This window comes from Fringilla coelebs (genome assembly GCF_963513975.1).
Source record: "Fringilla coelebs genome assembly, chromosome: 4".
NCBI lineage: Eukaryota > Metazoa > Chordata > Aves > Passeriformes > Fringillidae > Fringilla > Fringilla coelebs.
In genome coordinates, this window is record NC_140032.1 from 23,858,910 (window position 1) to 23,884,677 (window position 25,768).

Here is a 25,768-nt window from a genome sequence, read left to right on the forward strand (position 1 = left end):
TATGTATATAGTTAAAGATACACTATATATATGTATATAGTTAAACACACATGCACACACATGTATACACACACACACATATATATTGTTAAACATATGTATAAAGTTAAACATACACAGAAAAGTATCTTGGAGAAATAGCAATGCATATATACATATATGTGTGTGTGTGTATATATATATGCATACATATATATGTAGATTGATTTTTTTTCTCATATATATATATAAAAAAAAAGTTCCCAGCCCTTCTTGTAGAAGTTTTTTTTCCTGGTGGACTTGAACTGAATATTCCCATATTTCTATGAACCTATGAATCAGGCAAGAGCCACTGCTTTTATATAGATAAATTATCACCACTACTTACTTAAAATGGAAAAATAAGGGAATTAGGAAGAAATGTTGAGACCAAGCAAAAAGCTTTTGAGAGTCTATTGGAAACTTCTCAGAAAAGCAGTAGTCTATTGGAAACTTCTCAGAAAAGTAGTTTGGAAATTTTCTTTTTTTAATTTTTTTTTATTTTTAATTTTAGAGATCTTCTCATTTATTCTGGAGCAGGGAAAATATCAGCATTCCAGAAATGAAAAAGGCCACCTGTTTGTCTGCAGCTGTCCTGCAAAACAGAGCAGTGCTACTGGCAGCTAATAATATCTCCAGCTTGCAGAAGTGGCATGTATTTGGCATTTTATTCAGTATTCTGGGCAGATACACAGCTTGGCTTGCTTTTATTTTCCCCAAGTTTATCTGAATATCTCATCCGGGCCATGCAGTAGCACATCTGACAAACGATGGCTCCCAGTGCTAAGCTGTAGAACTGATCTGCAGTGCGAATCCAGTGGGACTGTTTTGTATGCATTGTGGCAGATGAAAGGAATGGAAGTGGGCCAAATTCAAGCTGTTTGCCATTGCATCTGATCAGCAGATCCTATGGAGAGAATTTGCCTGCTGTGACTATTTGATTCTCGCTAGCTTGAACTGTCTTGTGTGTTGGCAGTGCTACTGTGTGAATTTGCAGTGGCTTTCCAGGGTGTCTGTCCTACTCAACTGCCAGTTTCTGGGGGTTTTTTTTACAGGGTTCAGGATTTTGTGCTCCACTTTGTGCATGAGGAAAATTACTTAACGCTATACAGTGAACATTTTTTCATATATATAACACACAGGTTAAAACAAACAAAAAAAAAAATAGAAGTGAGTAGTGTGTCATCTTTTCCCCCTCCTGCCACCTTCATACATGTCATAAGCCCTCTGCCACCTACTCTCTCTGCATTACCTTCAGATTATTGTCCTGGCAAGGTGATCTTGTAGTGGAGAGTCCATCAGATTACACACCAGAAAGGATGATAAGGTGATGGTGTTGAAATGCAGTTGTAAGAGAAGGAGCATTTTTCCCTTGCTTCCCATGCATCCTTCTGACTAAGTTCTCAGGGAGCTGGTGCTCTGCACCCTTATCTGTCCATGACCCTTCTTACTGTTCATGGCTGGCTTGCCTGGGAGTTTGCAGTTTTGTGTTCATTAATTTTTTGTTTCTGAAATTCAGTATAGTGAAACATTTACATTAATAATTTTTAGTTTTCAGTACTTTAAAGTAAATGATATTGCCTGTAGTGCTGATGTAACAGTAACTGTCAGGACTCTGCTGGGGCAAGCAGAAAAGGCTGGGGGTTTAACCTATCAGTGCATCCTGTGTCTGTCACCATACTGAAGCATTTATCTTCTCTATACAGCCTATTTAGACTGTCATTTTATAGACTAAGCATAGATAAAATTGTATAGCTATCTGTGATATCTGTAGATTACAGATTTATAACTTACAGATCTATATAAATATAGATATTTATGGATATAAAATTTTATCTATTAAAATGAAAGAGAAAATTTGCAAAATAAATTTAGGCTGTAACCTATCAGCTTTTTCTTCCTCTGTGTGTATGAAGGACAAAAACCAGAAGAAGATTTTTGATTTTACTGTGGTGTGGGATGAAACCAAGAGGAGCCAGCAAGAGACAGTTGCAGGTCCTCTGGGGCTGTAGGAAATGATGTGCTGACCAAGTGACCAATTCTCTGTCTACTCCAACCCTGCAGCTGCAGAAAGTAATGGCTGAGGGAAAAGCAGTATCATCTCCATTTTAAGATACTGAGGAAATTGTGTGATGGTGCCTTGTAGGGGCTGCCAGAGGTCCAAATTCTGGCCGTGTGTCTTCTGAGACCACTGTAAAAGATAGCAGTCTGTTAGCTGAGGCACAGCAGCTGGCCACCCTGAGATCCTTGCCACTGCAGTGTGACCCATTTGCATGACCTATTTAACTCTGCCAAGTTGTAAGGAGCTGGGCAGGCACATTAAATGTTTCTTTTCAGTCACCCATTAAAAGTAAGGATGATTGTTACATCTTGCTACTTGTAAACCTGTTTTTTCTGCTTTCTCCAGTTTCTTCAGCAATGACAAGGAGTGGCATTTTTTGACAAAAAGTGCATAATTTCAGCTAACAGACCCTGAACAATAAATCCTCTTGAAAGATAAAAGCAACATTTTCTGAGAACCAAAGAAGTCAGGACCTGGTCAATGCAAGGTGTAGTAATCCTGAGAGAAAGCTTTGCTGGGAGCTGGGTCTTAACTTTAAGGCTCCTTTCTCCCTTTAGTGGCTTAGGAGCTGTTTTCTCCAGTGACTCAATGGAACTAACAAATGTGAATTTCATCTGTACTAGAGCAAACCAGGAAAAGTTTAGTTTTGCAGTAATATGGGATACATTTTTTAGCTTGGATTAGGCAGCCTAGGCAGGTGTCCTTGAGTAAATATATCACTTGAAAACATTTTCTTTCTTGGATTTTTCTTCAATCCTTTTAAACAAGTGCCATTTTTAGAACCACTGTGAAATAAAAATTATGAGATTTTTAGCAAAAGCAGAAGCTTCTTTCAGGGATCACAGATTGCATCTTGTTGGCACATGTGGTTATTTGTGCCCATACATGATACCAGCTTTCTGAGGAATTGTTTGGCTGATAGTGTTAGTGACTTGGCAAACATTATTCAAATGATGACCATCAAAATAAAAGCATCTAGCCAACAGGAGTAGGAGACACTGGTTTTTTGAGAAGCAGGCATTTGCTCATCAACAGAAGAACCAAGTTTCCAAACTCTGTGGCTGCCAAATAACTGGTATTTTTGTTACTGCTTATCATAACTCAGATGTGAACTTCTGGCATAAAGATGGGTGCAATTAGTTATCTTCAGCATTCCTCCTCCTTGGATTGTTTTCTGTTAGGTTACTATGATCTCTATGTCCAGTATATTTTTTGTTAAATTTGGAAATGTTGTTAGGAACTTTTTTTGAACGCTTTTGCCTTTTTATTTAATATATTAGATTTACGCATTGCTCCACCAGCCATTTGAGAGTGACCAGGACTGTCCTCCATCAAAGACTAAACATAAGAGTTATTCATGATGCAGTTGGAAAAATTATAATGCAAACAGTAAGCCAGATGGAAAATTTTACAGGCATCTTTTCATGTCATGAATGATGCTGTCTCTCTGGGTTATGGGCTCTCTGCTCTCTCAACTGCTGTTCCTTCCCCCGCTGGCTCCCCTCCAGAGTTGTTAAGTTTCAGCCAGGGAAGAAAGGGAGATTTGAACTCCTCTGAATTTCCAAGTCTCTGTTTTCTGCAGTGTGGCTGGCAAGCTTTGTGAGAGCGCTGGCATGCCGAGAGCCGCGGCGATTTGCATGCTGCTTGCAGAACAAACAGGGCTGCTCTCCCCGAGCCCCAGGAAAGGCTGGGAGCAGATGTGGGAGAGCTCTGCTCACCAATCCTGCTCTGTCATGCAGAGTGGGTAAGAGCTGAACACCACCAGGCTCCTCTGCTTCCCAGCTTTTGTGAAAACAGGTCTCCACCACATGCTGTGGTTCTGCTTCTCTGCAAGTGTTCATGTGGCAGCTTAGCTTTAGGTTTGAGATGAGATTCCTCAAAGAATATCAAGCTGTACGTTGTATCTTTACTTGTCCACGTATCTACCATTGCAGTTGCTGGTCTAGAAATGTATATATCTAAAAAATTATTCTCTACTAGCTGCGAGATTTATCCACGTGAAACATATTCACTGTTTCTGTAACAGGGGAGTGGTGTGCATGCATATGTATAAAACCTGTATTAACTGTATATGCACACATGCAGATTCAATCTCCTTGGTGCAAACTGAAGTGTCATCACTTGGACTTGGTTTGAAAGAGACATATCAGTTTTTACTTAGCCTTTCTTAGTTACTGGCTTTTAATTTTTACACTTTGCAAAGAGTAAATCCTCCATAAGAAGTGTTACAAAATTGGGTATTGTTTCTTCTTAGAAACAGGGGCCAGGTGAAGTATAGCTCCAAGGATTTTATTTCAGGAGAAAGCACCTATCTCTTTTCTCAGTGGCTTCTGACTGGTTACCTTTGGAGAGGCAAGAGAACAGTCGTGTTAACTGGCTTGCCCATAGCTAACATGCAAAGTGTTTTCTGAAGAAATTGCTTGCTTAAATGGTGGCAGGCTTTTTCACATCTACTCTTCCTGCTCCCTTCAAAAATCCTGCCTTTTCTACTATGTAACATGCTGAGGTTGTGTGGCAGCCTCCAGCAGTAGGTGAAGAAATCAGTGAGCCTTTTTCAGTTTAAAAAGTTGCCAAAATCTGTGTTTGAACAGAAGTCAACAAGCTTGTTGTTTATCTTGGAAATAAGAAAAAGAAAAAAGTTTCATACGTATGTGGTTTTCAAACAGAATCTACACTGACCTCTTAGATTATATGGCTGGAAATATCTTTGGTTCTTCATTTGGCAAATGGTGTGACTGTTCATGAGCAGTTACTGAATTAGGGAGAAGTTGGTCTGATAAGATTTTTTTTTTAGTTAAGGAGAGCTTAAAGTGTTGAGATTTCATGCTTTTTGTCTCTTTTCAGGATAATATCATATTATTCCTAAGAGGCTGCAAAGAACTGGGACTTAAAGAATCTCAGCTTTTTGATCCTGGCGATCTGCAGGACACATCAAACAGAGTAACCATCAAGTAAGTACAACAGCAGTTTGTGACTAGCATGTTACAGCCTCAGGTGCATGTGATGCAATAGTAAATATTTAAGAATGAGCAAAAAGCCTATAGAACTGTAATTAGTATAAGGCAGATAGGAAACAGAATTTTGGGAAACTTTCAGTGTTGGGATGAATAGATTGTTCTATTCAACAGGTTTTGTCCCAGAGACATTAAACACAGCTCTGAAAAAGAGGACAACACTTGGAGAATGCTCTCAGGCCCGTGGTGTGACTCCTGGGGATGTGCAGGCCTAGGAGTTGGACTTGATGATCCTTGTGGGTCCCTTCCAACTCAGTTTATCCTGTGATTTTGTGAAAATACTGCCTTAGTTAGGCAATGAGATTCTGAGGGACTTAGGGGTTTTCCTAATCTAAATTGATGACATTCTTTCTTTGTCTGTCCAACTCATAAAATATTGTAGTCTGGTGGAAAAGAAGTCACAGTTCTGCTATGTCAGACTAAATTGTTCTGCTGGGAAAATATAGGGCAGTTAGAGGCCTCTCAGACTCGATGAGATGGCGGCATAAGCATGGTCTCTTAACTTCCCTGCAAGAGCTATAGCTTGAGACACACAGCAGTTGGACTGAGGAAGTCTGTGTGAACTGGAAATGGCACAATTTAGATAGTTTTTCACCAAAACCACACACCCACTACCACACAAATTGCACAGGCCTCCCACCTTTTAAAAGCAAAATCACCCCACACTTTCATGAAATTAACAAAATTTATAATTGGTGTTTCTTAACTTCTAAATTGGTATTTGGAAGTTTTCCTGAAAGTTTTGGGTCTATCATGTCGTGTTACATTATAACAGAAGTTATTGCTCTAATAACAAGCAAATGCTGCTGAGTTGATTGAATGGTCTAATTTCATTTGGCCGAAAAGATCACTAATGAAATCCTGATCAGACATATCTATTTTAGAGAAGTATATGGAAACAATTTACTAAATTTCAGTAGCTTTTTTTTTTTTATTCCTTTCTGGCAGTGGAAGATGGGCAAGTTTTCATAGTATTCAGGCACTGTCTGGGAAAATTCAAAGGCTCTGAAAATCAAATTGGCCAGTGCCCTTATTTTAAGGTGTACCATTTTTTTGCTCCTTCCCGAGTTTCTGACTCTAACATGAGGTTCTTCTTGCCCTGTACATGGGAGTGAGTGGAGGCTATGTCATGTATTTCTTCTAAATCTGATAATACTTCAATAAAATGGGTTCTTCATGATGTCCTGTAAAATCATTAGGATGATTGACTGGAGAGAGTTGCAAAACAATCCATAATCTTCATATAAAACCCTAATCTCCCTATGAAACCAGAGAGGAAGGGTCTTTCTGATAAAAACCTTCATCTTTTGGGGTTGAAGATAGGTGGACAACCTTGGTGGAGGCAGGTTGAGAGGCTTTGACTAGGGTGGAGCTCAAAGCAAAGCTGTCACCAAGTGAACCCTGGTGTCACAAACCCCACTGAGCTGGCCTGGGCCTCCACTGCATATGAGGCTTCAGAGAAAGCAGCTGTGGAAATGAGCCAAATGTTTTCCTAGCCCTGTCCAAGTTCACACTGAGTAACTGAGTTGAGGTGTGCAAGCCAAGTCCATGACTGTTCTAGAGAAATATGTTGAAGGCTGTGTTGTGCTAGCTAGTTCCCAAAGCATGAAGGTGATTTTTTTCCCTCTTTGAAGATTTCTGCATGATTTTTTTAAACGTGGTGAAAATATTATTTGTGGTAAAGGATGAGTATGACATTATTGCACATGCTTAAGATAATGACATTTTGCCCTTTTTCTTCCCATACAGATGTTAATTGAGGCATGTATTAGATCTATTTTTTGGATCACTCTGCTTATAAAAGTTATGAGCTAATGCTGTAAGGAATTTTTTTGTGACTAGTTAAGCAAGTCTCTTTTCCACTGTTATTTTACTAAGAAAAAAACAGGGCTGTTCTATTTTTCTTATTGTGTGGGTACTAGGGGATAAAATTTTGGCTTGAAAAGATGCTATCAAAAATACTTGGCTTACCATTGCCTATATTTAGGCTTTTGTTGTTCTAACAGATTTGAGTATATTTATTTTTGGTTTTGCCAGATAAACTTTAATGATGGAGTGGTCTTGCTGTTAGAGTAGAAGACAATTCCACTGGTAAATAATCAGGACACAATCTTTACTACATCTCAAATAGTCTTATGTTGGTTTTAGCACCTAAATATGATACGTATTTCCTTCTTTTCTTTAATGCTTTCTTTGCTGAATTTTGAAATATTGTTTATGTTTGAACAAACTTCGTATCTTGTCGTTTTCAACATAAAACTGCCACTTTCCACGAACATAAGAGGAAAAAAAACAACAGAGAAGGATGATGCCAATGTTCAGTCTGAGTGCTCAAGTATACATTTAAAAAATAAATGTTTTCCATGGCATGTTCTGTTCTAAATGGCAGGGTCTGTGTTGCTTCATCCATTCACTTTGTTCTTTGTAATGTTTGTTTCCACAGAAGCACCTGCAATATTTCCTTAATGTTTGCTGATGCCTCTTATGCTTGTTCAGTTGTTCCAGAATCTGTATGGGTTGCAGAGCAGAATCTGACTTGGATAATTGCAGAATTTTAGCAGTGAGGACTTTTGTCCTCCTTTTTTAAGAAATCAGCAACTCTGTTTAAAGGAAATATTTTGGCATTGTCCTACTTTACTGTGGGAGCATTATAAACACATTTTCTTCTTGTACTTCCAGAATTCTAATTTAATGATTGAAATAATGGTGACAAAATACTCCCATGTTATAAATAAATGAATGTGTGAACTACATCTTCTTAGCTTTCATGTATTTCCAGACAGCAGAAGCATTCAGCAGGCTTTTGTTAGGGAAAATATGATCTGCTGCATACAGCCTCTTGGAAAGTATGTCTGCTTTCTGATTTTTTTTCCTTTTTTTCTTTTCTTTTTTTTTTTCTTATCTTTGTATGTGTTTGTGTGTGCAACCAGGAACATTGACTATAGTAGGAAGCTGAAAAATGTAAGTACATCATTTGGAGTTTTTCTTTTTGTCTGGTTAATTCTGTTATTGGCTTGATCAAGAATTATGTCAGTAAAAATTGAGTACATGAGTATTGCTGAAAAGTCCTTCTGAATACAAACCTAACTGGGTTCTGCTGGAAATCACAGTAGAGCTGCTATGGCAAAGCAGCCTTACAAAGGAAACAAAGTGGAGACATTTGTCTCTTCTTAGATGCCCTGAGTGATAAACCAAGTGATTTCTGTGCTGTCCAGTGTGGTGTTTGCTGGGGATGGTCTGATTCGACCATGAAGCCACACTTTTGTACCCCTTCCCAGATAAATAGGCATAGAGTACAGTTGCACAAAGCATTTAGAATGAAGCAAAATGGCCATTAAATTGGGATGCAAGGCCTTACTATGAGGTTTGCTAGCTTTCTCATTGTTCTTCCAAATAAATTAGTGTTTCCAGAAAGGCTATTTCCATTTAACTCCAATTTCCTCTTCATTTAAACTAAGGGCAATGGTATTGGATCATGTGCTTGTTAACTAGAAAAGAAAATGTCTAAACTTTGCTGGTCTCAGTTTAAAGCCTAGCGAGCAGTCTGTCCTTAGTTAGCTGTAAACTGGTATAATTTTTGTTTGGCTCACATCCCTATATCCTGATAGGAAATGCCAAGATCTTTTTTAATAACTTTGAAAACCAGTAATCATAACTTCCATGACTGGAGGTAAAAAAAACCAAAACCCAAACAGCACCAAAACCACCCCTCCCCCAAATTGTTTCATCCTGTCTTTCCCATCATCAGGAGAGTAGTATCTTCTGCAGCCAGCACACAGACTTTTAGGGGAAGAATTCAGCTTTGGTATTTTAACACTCTTTGTGGGCACTGGCTAAACATCTTAGTACAGATGTGTTGCTTTAAAGGTGAAGTTTCAAAAGTATCCTCCATAATGTGCTTGTAGGCAATATATGCTTTCCAGGTGCATGATCCTGCAGCCTCAGCTGGCAGCCAGCCGGAATTGCTTGCAAATGTGAAATTTTCTGCCTCTTTTTTTTTTTTTTCAAATAAAGAGAGGAAGAAGAAAGTGATTAAATGCTAGCAGAAATAAATAAAAATACCAAAAATACCATAACCTTCATCAATGAACTCAATGGCAGTTTCCTGGTTACTAGAAATACTGTTATTTGCAAATATTTTCATTTAACTTGAGAACATCTACTGTAAGACTTTTTTGCATTAAATTTGTCAAGTGGTGTTGGTTGAAGGAAAACAGTTCAGATAAAGGTTGTTTCAAGACAAAAAAAAATCAGGACTAGAAACACCACCTCCCTTCATTCAGCCCAGTAGTATTGATTTTGATGTAATTTTTTTTTAAAAGGGAAAAGTTTTTGAACCTCATTAAAAATGTTACTCAGTTATTTCATGACATGTAACTGCTTCTAAATTGAAGAAAAATATAAACTATATTTATATATAAAATACATATTTTACATTATGTACCACAGTTGTTATTAAACAGAAGGGCTGTGTGATGCTGTATCCTTTTCTGACAGGGCCTCAGCTGCAGTGCTGCATAACTTTGAACAGTACACTTAAATGAAAAATGGGGATGCTAGTGCAAGTTGATAAGAAAAGTCTAGCATGTTGCTGAGGAGTAATGTGGATGCATGTTTTAGGGAAGAAGAGTCCAAGAGATGTCTGTTCCCAATGGAATAGAGCTGCACTTCGGGATTTCTGCTAGTCTTGTTTCCTTTAGTTCACTATATAGCATGAAGTATATGGCCCTGTCCCATCAAAACATAAAATACTGTATTTCAGTTTATTAATCTTTTTTTGATACAGGTAATGACAACTATTATTTATTATTGGTTGCATCTCTTTTCCACATCAAAATATTTTCTGCTCATTCTGCAGTTAAATACTTTGCAATGTCATATAATGTGTAACATTAAATGAGAAAAAGCCCTAAGTTCTCGGGTGATGGTTTGTCATTTTTAACCAGTGCAAAACACTGAATTGGATTGCCTTTGATGAGCAGTTTCCAGTCCAAATAGCTGCTGCACAGGTATTATTAAAGACATTGCCCTAAATGGACACATATGTGGTACAGAAAATGCCTTTCCTTGCATGGTATAAATGTCAGCATTTTTGGATGTATTGGATTTGACCATCCTAAGCATCTTAATTTCTCATTTTCTAAAAGAAGTGCAACACCAGCAGTGTCAGGTCAGATATCTTTGCTACTTGCAAGAGCAATTCATGGTCCTTTTCCCTCACCAGTTTTGAAGGGATTTTTGAGTTATGGAGAGGTATGAAGTCAGAACTTGAATTAAATCACTGACTTTTATGCTGTAGTCTGATAGAAATTACAAGATGCTCATGGCTTTTGATTAATCTTGGGCTAAGAAATTCTTAAACTAGCAGAAGCCTGGAAATAAATGTTCCTGTGTCATCTGGTTACTTACATTAAGGTGATTAAAAATGGGACTCCCTTTTCTGTCCTTGAAAGAGACACGTATTCAAGATGCTTTTAGGCAGGCAGACATTCTAGGTACTTTGTTTGTTACCCTGGTCTGAATGGTTTTCATTAATGACTACTGATATTAGTAGTCTTTAGGGAGTTTTTTGTATTGAATTTACAAACAAATGTATTTATGCACGCCTTCTAGAAGTTTCAAATCTCTTTGTCTAGTTTTTCTACTCAGCTCCATCTTTTCTGTTTATTTTTCCAGGAAGACATAACAATTTTATTATTTTTATTTAAAATACCAGGGAGATAATATGTTAAGTTAAATATTTTTAGGACTGTTTAAATGTACATAGTTGCCTGTGTATTTATGTTTAACCTTTGACAGACACTTCCCTTTCAGTTCAGCTTTATAAAAAAAATCTTGTGCTGCTGTGCAGTTTAGAATAGTTGAAGGATGTTGCAGGGAAGTTAAATTTATATGCAGGACTGTGTAGATGGCTGATATTAATTCTTATTAACTTCTGCAGGTATTAGTCACCATTTATTGGCTAGGGAAAGCAGCAAACAGCTGCACATCATATAGTGGATCCACCCTGAACCTGAAGGAGTTTGAAGGCTTCCTGGCACAAATGAGAAAGGTATCTTTTTGTTATGTTTTGGGAATGGAAATTTACTTCAAATTATTGCTCTTATAAATGTTTCTTTCTAAATATGAGAGAAGGGAGGCTGGAATGCAAATTCCTTAGTAAACTTCTACTTACATCAAAAATGTTTCTGATTCTACCAAACTGAAAACCACTTTGGCAGCCAGCTTTTGGTGGCATCAGTGATGAAGCAAGTGATGTCAAATAAGGTTTTAGAATTGTCATGTGGCTCTTTCATCTTAATTTCCATGTGTTTTGCTTTGAATTATTTTCATTTATGACACCAAGTTTCAGCTAGAAGAGCTGAGATTCAAAAGTAATGTGGTAGGACTCACAAAAACATAGGTTTTTTTCTTCTTTAAAACATTCAGTCTCATGGGCAGCTTTTTTGGTTTTGTGTTGCAACATAAAACATCAAACCAAAGGATCTAAATAAAGCTGAAGTGGAGGACAAGGAGATTGTGTTTCACCAAAGGCATAGTTAGGATAAATCTGTTTTTGCCAAGCTCTAAATTCTGGTTGAAATCATATTTGGTGGTTTATGATGAACTGTTCTCTGTTGGAAGAGAAAAGTTGTGATTGCTGCGGGGTGGTTTGAGGGTTTTTGGTTGAGCATTCTGGCATTCCCTGAACCTTGACATCAGACACTTAACCTCATGGTTAATGCCTGATAGCCAAACCTGCCCTTCTTTGGGATGGAAGGGGCAAGGAGCAGGTGTGGAAGAAGATTGGCAGCACCACGTGCTGGCACCATGTGTGTTGGACATAATGCTCAAGAAAGGCTGTGCTGACACATTCTGCAGTCCACAAAAAGCCTTTTGCCTGCTATTCCCTCCCCACCTCAGGTAATGGCCATGTCATCACAGGCAGTAGGGTTTGGGGACCATGGGAGACTCTCTGGACTTAAATTCTCCCTCAGCTCTGTGCTGCTGCAACTGTGCCAGCTGCAGGTCTTCGTTCTGGGATCTCACAGGGCCAGAACCACGGGAGAGGAAGAAATGCTTGTCTGACTGATAGCAGCTCCTACACCCTGGTGTGACCAGAGAACCTTAACTAGATGGGTAAAATTCCTGTTTGTGAGCCCACTTCTTCTGAACAAGCAGGTGAAAATGGAGAGGAAAAGAGAACATCCTGCTTCTCTGGAGAAGTTTATTTTAGTCTTCATTTAATGACCTGTGCTTATCACTTGGGACTTTGGGACTCATGAGTGATATGACTGAGCCTGAGCAATGAAAAGATGAAGTTAGTAGTTGAGTTGTCTACAAGTAGAAGATGCGGGGAAGGAGCAGTTCACACTCCAAAGGGTCTGAAAGGTGAAACAAACCCAAAAAAAGGAGCTAGCACAGAAAAATTGCCAAAGTGCAGGTAGCCACAATGTAAGTGCTGCATGGTATCATGATTTATTTTTAATGTTTAACCTCACACCACAAGGCTCCGTTTTTTCCAGGTGATATTTACCCATGAAACTAATCACCAGAGCATTTTGGAGGTCCTATCTTGAACCCTTTTGTGGGATGAAATAGGCTAGGGGCAAAAGGAAGCGTTCTCCAGGGAGCTGGTGGTCATGAAGCACCTGGCTGGGCATTGCAGAGTGCTGCAAATTAAGGACATAAGCAAGAGGCTGGTGCTTGATTTGTTGCAAATGTTGGAGCTGGGAGGGGAGTAGAGATCTCATAAGAGCTGAAAGCTATATATGCCTTTAACGCATAAACAGAGCATTTTGCAGTCCTGAAAAGTCTTATTTAGGGTGATGCTGCTGTGATGGCTGCTGGTGACTTCTATTTCCATGTCCCTACTCTTGTATCCCTGCAGTATTTCCCACTGGCAATTGTGGGTTTGTATGTTACTGCATTTGAAGAGGATTTGGTTGTAAAATATAACATGTTAATCATGCTGTGCAACACTCTGATGTTCTTTATAGCTGAGCTCAAGTGATGAAAAGACACTTTATCACATTCTCTACTGGCGTTTTTTCCACAGAACTTAATAACTAAATCGGCCATAAATTCAGTGTGGTTTAGTTTTTCTGTTGTAAATCCTCTCTGCCCTCCTTTTTTAATAAGCAAATCAAAAGACAGCTCTGATGTAAGTTGTCTTGGACTCATCTTTTTTCTACTTCACATGCTGAAGGGGATATTAATTTCTAATTTTATTCATGCTGTTCTGTTTTTAATTTCGTTAACTATTTGAGTTCTCATTCTTCTTTACTTTAAAACTAGAAATTCCCAATGACAAAATGTCAATGGCTTTTTGATTTTATTCAGTGGGTGGAACTTCCTGGACAAATGCATCTTGTATTTGGCAGTCACACTTTAACCGCTGCTCTGTGGCATACTGTGTTTTTAATTAGATAACATGAAAGACTAATGCACTGTTGTGTGTCATGCCGTGGTGTTATCAGTCCCACAGATAAGCACATTCCCACTGATAGCATTTGGGAGATGACGTTTGCTCAAGGCAGGACGAGTACCCGTCTGTGTGACGGCATTGTGTTGTGAGAGTGTCTTTGCCAAGGGGAAGGCTGTAAAGAACATGTTTACAGAAGTCTAGGATCCTGTCCTGGTGCCTGCCTCCTAATTCCTAGTGAGCAGCATGCAAAATTAACATAAACAGGCCATTGAAAGTAGGCTCTGCAGAACTCATTAGTTCACAATTGGACTGTTTTCAAACTCTGGGAGATAGTGAATGCGGGATGGGGCTTTTTGCCCAGTTGAAGTCCCTGTAGCTGCTGAGCAGTTATGTGTCATTCAAATACAGTAATTTAGGAAAATGGAAGTGTGCCTAAAGATTGAGAATAGCTGATTGGTATAAAGAGATGAGCGGATTTAAGGAATTTGGATTTTTTAAAAGATTTTTGGATCGTGTCACAAACGGGATTTTGATAGGATTTGTAGATTTTTTTCTTGGCTGTGTGTAACTCATGCAGATTTCAGGGAGGCAGATTTTTGTTGTCTATTGTTTCTACCAGCATTTTAGTTCACTAAGCAGAATTGGGAAAGGAAATTACATAGGATTCCTTACCACCTTTTTAGATGCATTTTATCTGTTTTTAGACTATATTTTCACTTCTATTTACTGTGAGGTTACTTAATGGCATTACCACAGTTTAGCTTGGCCTTAGGTGACCTTTGCCGCTGGCCTTAATGTGGTATTTTGGCAGATTAGTAGTGAGTGGCACTAATTAGGCCTTCTTCCTGAAAAGTTTGCAGGGCTTTTGGTCTGATGTCTCAGTCCCGCTTCAAGCCTCCCTCTTGTTCGGCAGGCAAGTGTTGGTGAATTACTGCAGGGCTCCCCACTCTCCATCACTTGTCTGGCAAACATGCTTTTTTGTGGAGGCAGCCCACCATAGCATACTGTGATATTCCTGATTGATCTTCTCATTGGCAATACTAGTGATGGGTAAAACCTTAGCAGTCAGGGACAGTAGGAGCTCTGCTCAATATAGCCATTGTGCTTCAGCTAGTGGTAAGCAGGGGGTGCTTCTTAATTAGGAATTAATATTCAAATGCTTCTGGGAAAAAAAAAAATCACATTCCAGCCTCTTTGGGTCACAAAATGTCAGTCTGATAATGGCACCCACATCTCTGACTTTACTTACTGTCGGGGGAGAAAAAAACAGATTTATCTCTGAACAAACTTAGTTATTTTTGTTTTTTCTCAGTCTGTGTGATTGTAATTAATATTAAGACACTCTCTAAAACAAGGAATTTATTATAATGCAAGAGTGAGGATGGCTTCTATTGACCTTTCCCTCTGCTGGAGTTTCAGTGTTTTAGTATGTGCTGCTTGCACTGGAAAGAATTTATAATCACAGGGCTGTCAAAGACAGCCATTGTTCTCCCTGCTCTGAACATGTGGGTCAGCTACAAGTGCTTTCATATCCCCCAGAGCCAGGAGCTGGCAAAGAGTAAAGAGCACAACTGAATTCTTCTGAGGCATCGGGAAAAGCATTTTGCATATTTTTCATTGCTGATTGCTTGAGAAAGACATCCCTCTTTCATAACAGGAATTTCTCTTCAAGGTAGACGGAGGCTGGGGCACACTGTTTTATTATTTTACCAAGCTGAAGCAGCAACAACAAATGCTGTCTGCTGGGGTCCTGGCCAGATACAATAGATGGGCAAGGAGGGGCGGGGGGAACTTTTGGAAAGCAGCAAACTTAAACCTGATGCAGGCACGATGTTAAAATTGTAGTGCCTTTGGCTGTGCTATGGACTGTGGACGACAAGTCAAGTTTCAGGTTACTTTCACTTTTGATCAGTTTATTAACTGGTCTATTGGAACTTTTCCTCAGTTCATTGTACTAATCTAATGAGAGTAGTTTCTTCTTAAACAGCATAAAACTAGTTTACTGCAAGCTTGCACTTTGTTTTGAAGGAAAGAAGGGGCAAAAAACAGGGAAACCCTTTTCTGGGGAGGAGATTTTTAATATTTGGGAAGATGCTTTGTTTTTTGGTGTGTAATGCATCTCACGAGTAGGTCAGTGCCTTCTTTCTGAGGAGGTTCCTGCTGTTTTTCCATGTAGGAAACAGAGGACATCGAGAGCCCCAAGCGCAGCATTCGTGACAGCGGCTATATAGACTGCTGGGACTCTGAGCGCAGTGATTCCCTCTCCCCGCCTCGCCACGGCAGAGATGATTCCTTTGACAGCCTGGACTCCTTTGGCTCCCGCTCGCAGCAGACACCGTCTCCAGATGTAGTGCTCAGAGGGAGTAGTGATGGTAAGTACCAGTCACAGCGCAGCACATGCATAACGTTGTGACATAGAAGTAGCGTTTCTGGAATAAATGTGCCATTCAGAAGCTGCACACAGCCTCTGAACCGGGCAAATCTGGTGGGAGAACTTCTCTGTGAATGCTGATCTGTGCTCCCTGAGGTGTAGATGACTTTGCCAACAGCTTACCTGAAGTTTGTCTCAAGATAGCGCAGCATCGGGAAATGAGTTACATCATTGCAGAGTAGTTTTATGACGGGAAGAGTGTTTTTCTGGGTTTTGGTGTAAGAGGATGTTATGCAGACTCATTTTAACTTACAAACTAGGCTGAAGCAAGACCTAAAATTACAGGATCAGGGTATAGTGGATTGTAGTGAATAAAATGTTTGCTTAAGTAAATGCAGGGCAGATAAATGAAATATAGAAATATCTTGAGAATGTCTGATACTTGGCAGAGTTTTGAATGCTGATGTACAGCACTTTATCAAATGTCATATATCTTTTTATCGCCTTTAGAAAACTGGGTAAATTAATATGTCACAGCATCAGAGCTTTGTACACATTTGTGAGAGGACAGGCAGCTCTAAGCATACAGAATGGCTACTGCTTCTCTGCCCTTCTTTTCTGATTCCAAGAGGTTTTCAGAGGCTTTTAAACACAGCATGCTGGATGAAGAAGGATTTGCTATGAATAGGTGTGGAGCGTGCACTTAGGTTACCTGTCGGGAGTAGGATTCTGGTTTAGGACAAAAGGATGCATGATTGAGGCTCTTCCTGTGAAGTTACATTCCTGATAAACAGATGAATGAGTCAAACTTCATCAGATGAAGTTATGTTGCACACATGAATCACTTCTCCTTAGTAATGTTGTTTATTTAATTTAAAAAGGAAAGGCAGGAAGATTTTTTTGGTAGGAACCAGATGTTCATACTGCTTTTGGCAGTTTGAAAGAAACTGGTGCTAATCATAACCGGACACATGAAAGATTTCCTGAGGTGATGGGGAACTCCTTAAGACTGGAAAGCTGGCAGGGAGAGATGGTATCACAGTAGAACTGTGAAAGAGCCCTGGGAAAATCAGAGCTAAGATTGGCTCTGCTGCTCTGAGCAGCCTGTGGTGTTTAGGCTGTTACTGGTTGACCATCCAGAACTAGCTACTGGGGCTGATTCACTGAAACAGCCTCACGACCCCTCAGACACTGAGCAGAGCACAGACTCCACATTACAAAATATATATTATATATATATTAAAGGCTTTTCTGCCTTCTCAAATGAGACAAGCATGGTGCTGGCAAATAGGAACACCTCACATGCCCTAATCAAAAATTAGACCCTGGGTGCTCAAGGGATGTCCAGTGTCCATGCTTACTTGGAGCTGCCAGACAGCCAGTTACATATGTCCTGTAGATGCTTCCTGTCGACTTCTGCTGTATTATCAGATGTTAGAAAGGTTTTGTGATTGTTTGCCACAGATTGTTTGCTAAGACATACTATCTTGTTGCATCCCCGAGTCTGTAACAAACACAAATAAAATGAAAGCACACAAAGCTTCTTTTCTGAAAAACTGGTCTTTAACCAGGGTGCGTGCAGATGCTGTGTGCACATGTACGACTTGTCCAGCCAACACTTTCAAATTTGTCCTATTTTATGGCTTACTACTGCCTTAATTTCACAGCTGTCTCCTCCAACAGTTGCAGGTGAGGTGTAACTTGGCTGACCTCCTCTATGTTGAACCTCTTCTTGTGGTCCCAGCAGGCCAGTGTTTTACTCAGCTGTTAGTAGTTTTTGATAGAAACAGTGTATTGGACTCGATGATCTTAGAGGTCTTTTCCAACTTAAACAATTCTATGATTCTATATGCAAAGTTGGACGGAGGAAAACATTTTGCTTTCATTAGTTCTTTCTCCATTCAGAGTGGAGCTTTATAAACCACATAATATTATTGTGAACTAAAACTATGATTCCTTCCACTCCTAGAAGAAATAAAAGCCTGAATAGACATTATTTAAGTGATGCTAAGGTGATTAGTTTAGGTGGAAGCAGTACGTACTACTACCTTCACAAATGCCATCTGTGATTAGTTTCAATGTTGAGGAACTGCTCTGGTGTCCCATGGAGAGCCTGTCCCTTAGCAAAAAACCAACAAAACCAGTGGTAGAGTAGAACAGTTATTTAAAACACAGTAGAATTGCAGACTGAACTGCCTTTAGAGTTGCCAGTTAATCAAATGCTCTGCTTGGCCAGCAGTTGTGCACAGATCCTTTTAAGAAGGATCTTTGCATGTCTATAGTGTATAATTGCTTGTTACTAGCTGTGAAAGCTGCTGCTGCTTCTACTTGAAAATGCAGAACAACAAGCTTTAGGTTATAAATGTAGAGCACAGCTGCATCTTCCATTTGGTACTTTAGCTTCAAGTACTTTTTTTGCAAATTTGAGCTGAAAATAATTTCTTGAGTAAGATATGAATAATTAAAGAAGCTGATTTTCTTTGAAGTACTCAGCTTGGGGATGCTGGTAGGCACATCAGTAACAAGAGGAATGTGTTCTGATTCCTCTGCTACTGTGGTTATCTATTTCATCCTTTCTGTCTGCCAGTTCAAGACTAGTTTTGATGTGTTACAAAAATAGACACCAGAGCAAAGTCAAAAGCAATCAGAATAGCAAATAACAGTAAGGGATCTTTTTCTTATCTTTTACTTACTCTGTGCCCTGCTTTGTCTAATGACACTAAGGTCCTTCAAACCTCAGTTGTCCTCAGACACCCGTGATTCTGTGATGGCATCTCCACTTTTTGTTTAGACATAGGTTCAGGGTACCAATTATGGGGCTAGTTGCCAAAATTCTTAACAAAAATTGTTCAAGCAGAAGATTACTGACAAAAAAAATGCATTGTGATCTCTGTCTAACATTCATTTCCATTGTGTCATGTCTTTTCCTACTGTGCCTTTTCACTCTTCTTCGTCTCTCTCCAAGAAAATAATGAATAACTCAATCTACTGCAAAAGTTCTTTGCAAATAACATTCCTAGCATATTTAGACCTCTTTTTTTCTTCCCCCACTTTGAATTATACACAAACTACTTGTGATTTTTACGACTTCATTATTTTTAGTTGTTCAGTACGTAGCAAAGTGAATTAGTTATTACTAGTGTTTTGAATTAACAAGAGGACACAACCCAAGTGGCTTACCTTCACCCTAAAAAGGGGAACAGCTAATTGCAGATGCAGGTGCTGCAAAGGTGCCAAGGACCAGAGAAGTCAAACTCTCCAGAGCTTGGAGAATATGTAAATGCTGATGGCACAAATGGCTGAACACACTCCATTTCACTCTTCAAACCAGGGCCCGTGGTAAGGTTACACTGCTGGGAGAAAACTATTTGCATAACTTCTTTGTGAATTATTTTAAAAGGCTCATGATGATGCAGGGAATCTAGGCTTCCAAAATGGGAAGTTCCACACACTACTAATGCTCTTTAGGATGTTTCTCCTACAATTTGGGAATTTCCAGTCAGAAACTTGCCTAAGTTTCAGTGTTTTAAATGCGTTGTAAATATCAGGAAGTTTCGTTCATTTGAACAAAATCAAGTGGTTTCCCAGCTCTGCTAACCTCGTATCTTATTCTCTCAAACTCTCGATTTTTCTCTGCCACTTTATTTATTCGCTGTACTGATCTAACATCTAAATCCTGAGATCACTTGCCTCTGTCCTTGCACCTTTCCATCTGGGTATCAGGTCTCTGTCTATTCTGCAGTGTGCTAGACTGATTGACCAGGCAACCAGTGAGACTGGAGAGAGACCATCCAGCCTTCTGGCTCACAGCAGCAGCTGCTGTTCTCAGGTCTTGACTGAAGCTGATGCTGTCTGTGTTCAAATTGCTGTGTTAATGTGTGTGTAGGAACATCCACATATTCCTGCCATTCTGTAGCTATACAACATGGAACCTTTTTTTTTCCTTGTGCTTGAGTTAGGTGCCTATTAGTCTAGGTTCAAGGCTGTGAATCAGATCAGACATGCCCTTATGTACTAGGAGTCATCTGGGCTTTAGGCAAACTTCTGCCCTATCTGACAAGTCTGGCTTAGTTTTAACCTACAGTTTTTTGATGTGGCCTGTGGCTGAAGATTAATTTTTCAGGGAATGATGGAAAAAAGTTTACTGTCTGTGTAGCCACAGGTTGTGGCTACTACCTTCAGTGACTGATTTTTAAAATGCAAATGCAGGTAACAGTGCTAATGTAATTTTTTGGTGGTGTCTTCTCTGATTTATAGTTTAAAAATAACCCAAACAACTGGAAAGTGAAAATAAAAAGGAATTTTTTTCCTCCTTCCTCACTAGGGAGAGGAAGTGACTCGGAAACTGACCTGCCGCACAGAAAGATGCCAGATGTGAAAAAAGATGATATGTTGGCCAGGCGGACCTCACATGGTGAACCTAAATCAGCTGTGCCTTTTAACCAGTACCTCCCAAACAAGAGTAATCAGACTTTCTATGTACCTGCTCCGCTTCGGAAGAAGAAAGCTGAACGAGAGGAGTACCGAAAGAGCTGGAGCACAGCCACGTCCCCGCTGGGAGACAGACCCTTCAGGTAAGACTGGCCTCTCCACCTCCTCCTCTCCTCACTGGTGATGCTCTAACACCTGCCCAGTTTTCATTCTTTTAAAAAGGTGTACGATGCTGTAATAAATCTCTTGCTGGTGTGGTACTGATAAGTAGTTTTTAGCAATTGGTGAAGGTAGTAGAAAAGCAACAAGTGGAAAATCATCACTGTGATGTCATTATTTACCATGCAATGCAATGTATAGCTTCTGTTTGACAGGATATTGGTCAATGTAAGTAATGGGGATGTTTGACTCAAACCCAAGGCTGGAAAAACTGTTCTGGACAATCTGTTTCAGTTCTCAAGACAATTACTGACAAATGATAATTAAAAGTAATGTTTTATATGTTTAATCAAAATAGATAATATTTTTGCTGTATTTTTTTTTGTAAAATAAATTTATTTGTATGTTGCATTTAATACACCAGTATGGTTTATATAGCTGTGGTGACTCTGCGTGTGACTCTGCATGTTGGTTTTGTCAACTAATGCTTCACTTTTGATTTGGACTAAGAAACAACCTCCTTTAAAGAGCATAATGATCTACCCTGATTATTCATCAGAATTCATCCTTTGGCATCTTGACTTCAGCAAAATGTGCGTATAAGTGTGTATGTTTTAAGCACAGCCTACATTAAACTACCTTGTATAATTCAATAGCAAACCCCACCCTGAAACCATAGAAGAAGAACTGAATGAAACCTCAGGACTGTGTGAAAAGGAGAAATTGGGCTCCGTGGCTCCTGAAGCAAGCTCCCTTAAAAATCAATTAGATGTGAATCAAAGTGAAGAAAACTCCGTAGACTCCATACCTTCAGGTAGTGCAAAAGAAACATCAGCACCCAAGGGGAAAGATGTGGAAGAGGTCAGAAAGTTAAGAAGGCTGGAACAAGCTGGTATTAAGGTCATGTCAGCAGCCCAGCGCTACGGCAGGTTAGCCCAACGGTGTGGGAAATCGTGCACGCTTCACAATTGTAGGATTGCCTGGAGTGTGGGCTTCCTTGATCCACTGTGATTTCACATCTCCTAACAAAAACCCAGTCTGCTAGGCACTCACAATGCTAGTGAAGGTCTTGGTTTGAAAAAGCTTGCGATGTGGCAGCTGTGGATTGCAGAGTTGTATGATGCTAACTGCATTTGTGTTGAGAAATTTTATTGTCTTACAGTATAATGTAAACAGGCTCCAGGAAAACTACTACACAGACTACTTGTCACCTTCCACTTAATGTTTTCTTGTACTTAATAAAAATATATAGAAATCTACATTAAATACCTAGTTTAGGTAAAAGTTTCAGAAATTTACATTGCTTGTTGCTGGTGGGATGGTTTAGTTTACTGAACCACACTTTTTAGATGGTTGATATTTTTAGCTGTGTTAGTAAATGATACATTTATTTTTAATGGCAGGAACTATAAAAGCCCAGTGCTTGTTAACACATGTACCAGTTTAAGTATGGAGGCATAGTTCAGCAGACATAATTTGCCTGACTTTAGAATAGAATATATGTAGTTATTCACTTATTACCTATGTTATTTATTTTTGGATGTTGTTCAATTTCGATATTTCCTATTCTTTAACTTGAGAGCTGAATGATGGCTAGATTCACAACCCATGCCTTTCCATCATCTCCATCTCTTCTACTCATGGGGATGACCTGCAAAGTAGAGTTTTAGTTAACATGTCAGAAGATAAGGCACTTGTAAACAATCAAAATGGTTTGCCTAAAGGGTAAGTGTCCAAATGTCTTCCTGTCCAAAACATTTTGTTTTGGGTTGTGGGGTGAAATCCTAACAGTGAGTAGTTTATCAGTTGCTGGTCTACAGTCTGGGCTGTGAAATGTAGTAGGAAGAAATGCAGCTTGTATGTGGTACAGTTTAGTCATAGGGTCAGTGAAGCTGGTGTGCAGCCACATACAGATGTGCCATTATGCAGATGAAATAGTCACATAATATATGCTGTCACATGTCCTCAGGTCTTCTTCACTGTTGTCAAGCTGTACTGAGCCAGTGTTTATGTCTGGTTGTGGGGTATTGCTTTTGACAAAGCCCAGCACCAATGATGAGGATCTGTCTGGAATAAATTAGTTCTTCAGCCTCACTTAGTGTGCTAGTCTATTGGGAGTCCATAAACCAGAGGGGTATTAGCACAATACTATTCTGAGTCCAAGGCTGTAGCATTAATGGTAGCAATGTAGTAATCTGTAGTAAAATGTAGTCATTGCTTGTGTTTAGCAGTGCAGTGCATAGCCAATAGCTCTGTTTGCATTTGGAGGATGCTCACTATGTTGAGAGACCCTTTTCCAACTCTGTGCTTGTTCTGTTTTGATGTCTACAAAGGAAGGATGCGTGAACAAATGTGTTGTTCTTTCCTTGGACAATCTGTTGTCCTTACAGCCCTTACAGAGAAGGGAGGAGAAATAACAAGTAATTTTTCTTCCTTGCTCTCAATGGAAACAACTTGCAGAATTTGGCAGCTGGGAGAAGGAGGAGATGACAGTTTTCTCTTCCAGCTAAGGGTCAAAGAGCAGAGCTTTGTAACCCAAGCATCACTGTAGCAAAGTAAGAGCCTGCTTCTGGAGACTGTAGGAAGAAGCAGCAGAAGAGGCACAGAGGACAGAAGTCTGTAAGGAAAAGTCTTTGTTTGTGAAAGCAGAAGAATAGTTGGTGAGGAGAAGGGAAGAATTTAGTAGTGACACTTTAGGATGCATTTAACCATATTTCTTAATGTCTTATTATTCTTCTCTGAACATCTCCATTTTATCTCTCTTCTTGGCATCAAGTTCAATTTTCCATGCGCTAACAACATTCAGCAGTTCTCAGTCTCTCTTGTTTCTGTATTCTGATTTTTTTTTCTTTCACCCTTCTTAGTCCCTCATCTTTCTCTGATACCAGCCTCACTTTTGTTTTTTCACCTGAGGTTGTCAGTTTTATTTTAGTTCCTTTGAGTTGTTTGCAGGCTGTTTCCTCTCAACTTAATGACCTCTGGAGGACACCCACTGTGACTTTTGAGTTCTACAAGGCATCTAATTGTTCCTAAAGCTTAATCTCAGTAGGGGACTTTTCTGAGTCCTGAACAGGAAAGATTTGAACTTGTATGCAAATGTATTTTTTGCTTGAAGTCTAAGTGCCTGTCTCCATTGCTGTAGCATGTTCTAGGAAAGAGCTCCTTTAGTTAGCTGAATTAGATGCTATACAAATGCATGCCAAAAAGTAATTCCCCTTCCCAAAAGAGTGAAGTGTCTCTGTTGCATGTTGTTTTATTGATATGTGATCCTCCTTGCTTGCTTATTGCCTGCACATCTGTCTCTTAATTACTGAATTGTATATGAAAGGTATATTCATGGAGACACCCTAAAAAGAAAATAATTAAGTGTGTTTAAAGAGATGATGGAGAGGAGAATTTAAGAGAAAATGTGAGCAAGCTTTTATGATACGTTCGTTGAAAAATAACATGGATTCTTACCTTGACGGAGCATAGGGATCCAGAATCCTTCCATTGTTCTGAAATGCAATATAAGGACCCACAAGCCTGTATGAGACCTTGCTTCAGGGTGTGCAAATGCCTGCAAGTGACTTTGGAAGCACCTGCTGTACCAGCATTGACCCATTTACTGTTTCTAGCAACAGCTGGGGCTGGGTGTGCAAGAGCAATTTGCAGCTAAATCTACTATTTAGTATTTGCTATCTATACCATGGTAAACTGACCTTAAAAAATACTTTTGAGACCATCATAAACTGTTTCAGGAGACCCCAAAATGTCACAGCTAATCTTTGATTCCAAGAAAAAAATAGTAAATGAATGGAAAATATTCTCAACCTAGAAAGTGATTACTGAAGTCTAGTAACATACTAGAAGCCATACGTTTCTTATTGCAATGACTCATAGTTACACTTTTGAGTACTATAACTCAGTATTTCTTTGTTGCCAAAAACACTACTCTCAGAAATGCTACATTTGATGCTCTCAAGCTTCACTACTGTTGGTGGAGATGAGACTGAAAAATTCACCAGTTTTTTACTAAATAATCACTTGGTGAGCCAGCTGTTTCTGAAGCTGTTGTGAACACAGATATTCATGAGGAAAAGGGACAGCAGTTCCCATTTGGAATGCTATTGGCCAGTGTTGTTCTGTTGCCTTAAGTGAAATTTTGATCCTTCAGAGAGATCTAAGGAAAAATTTGCCTTTAGCTAATTTGAGACCATACTCTCCACATCACTAACAGGGGATCCTGTGTTTTGCCGCATGAGAAGGCAAAGTCAGGCAGTTTCATGTGTCCTTTGAGCCTGAGCCAGGCTGGTCTGCCAGGGATGGTTTATGGCTTCCCCATAATTTTCTCCAGCAACTTTATGGAGCAGTACTTTGAAAGGGAAGCTGAGAGTGTAAAAAGTGGTGTATGTAGTGGGCTTGCAGGGATTTAAAATGTTTTAAATGCTTTTAAAAAGGCAATCTTTACATTTAAGAGAGTAGAGAAACTCAGAGCAACCCCTGAGCTATTTAGATTCGCTTTCTTAATGCCAGTCTATTTAATCCTTTGTGATCCCATCTATTTCGCTTTGTATAGCAAGGTGTGCTACATGACAGAGCAAATGCCTACAAAAGTATTGCATGGAACAGTCCTTGCTGCCCAACTTCCTAAAATATCAATATGAACAATTAGATTTTTAAGTGTGACAGTTGCCTAGCTCCTGCCATCTGTCTTTTCAGTTTGCCTAAGAGTATTGACTCTTACAAGCTAAAATAAATGGAAGCTTTATGGATACCAGCTGCAAAGTGTCTTTACTGTCATAATCTTCAGTAACAGCAAGGCTGTGTTGATAGCAGTTGTGTTTCTGACGAAGGCAGGTGGCAATATTTTCTGGCATGCCAATATCACTGGTGTGCTATCATTGCAGCTACTGTATGTCAGCTGGCACAGAGGCATAGAGGGATTGGCATAGAGGGCTTATTCTGCGGGAAAGGAAAGGTTAATTAGGAAAATAATCAATCATGGTGCATGTGAGAAGAAAGCAGTTAAGAATACTAGGGTAGACAGCCTCAGGGGTTACTCAGATAGGTTTATTTGTTTGGTTGTTTTTTTTTTTTAATAGACCTATTAAGAAAAATGCCAAATATCTGATATTTCAGAACTCAACAACATTTGCCAGGTTTCAAATATTTGCATCACATTTCTTCCTTTGTTTGAAATGTTCAAGAACACTTCAGCACTTCAAAGCTAGGCTTTGTCCAATCTAACAGCAGCTTGGAGCATATTTAATTACCTGTGCTGGTTTTTTGACCTGGAGGTGAGTGCTGCACTGCCCTCTCCTCCC

General features: G+C 39.4%; 1 protein-coding gene across 7 annotated transcripts in view; it reads left to right on the plus strand.

Annotated features, from left to right (window-relative positions):
• The window catches only part of LIMCH1 (LIM and calponin homology domains 1), a 174,107-nt gene that overhangs the window by 95,471 nt on the left and 52,868 nt on the right, over positions 1-25,768 (plus strand). For 4 of the 7 annotated variants that reach the window (XM_084205237.1, XM_084205238.1, XM_084205239.1 and 1 more), the window contains exons 4-9: positions 4,925-5,031; positions 8,025-8,055; positions 11,036-11,146; positions 15,678-15,873; positions 20,197-20,446; positions 21,119-21,391. In XM_084205237.1, the coding sequence (XP_084061363.1) occupies positions 4,925-5,031; positions 8,025-8,055; positions 11,036-11,146; positions 15,678-15,873; positions 20,197-20,446; positions 21,119-21,391 (968 nt within the window). The remainder of the gene's footprint in view (positions 1-4,924; positions 5,032-8,024; positions 8,056-11,035; positions 11,147-15,677; positions 15,874-20,196; positions 20,447-21,118; positions 21,392-25,768) is intronic. The other 3 variants (XM_084205241.1, XM_084205242.1, XM_084205243.1) reach the window with 1 other exon arrangement.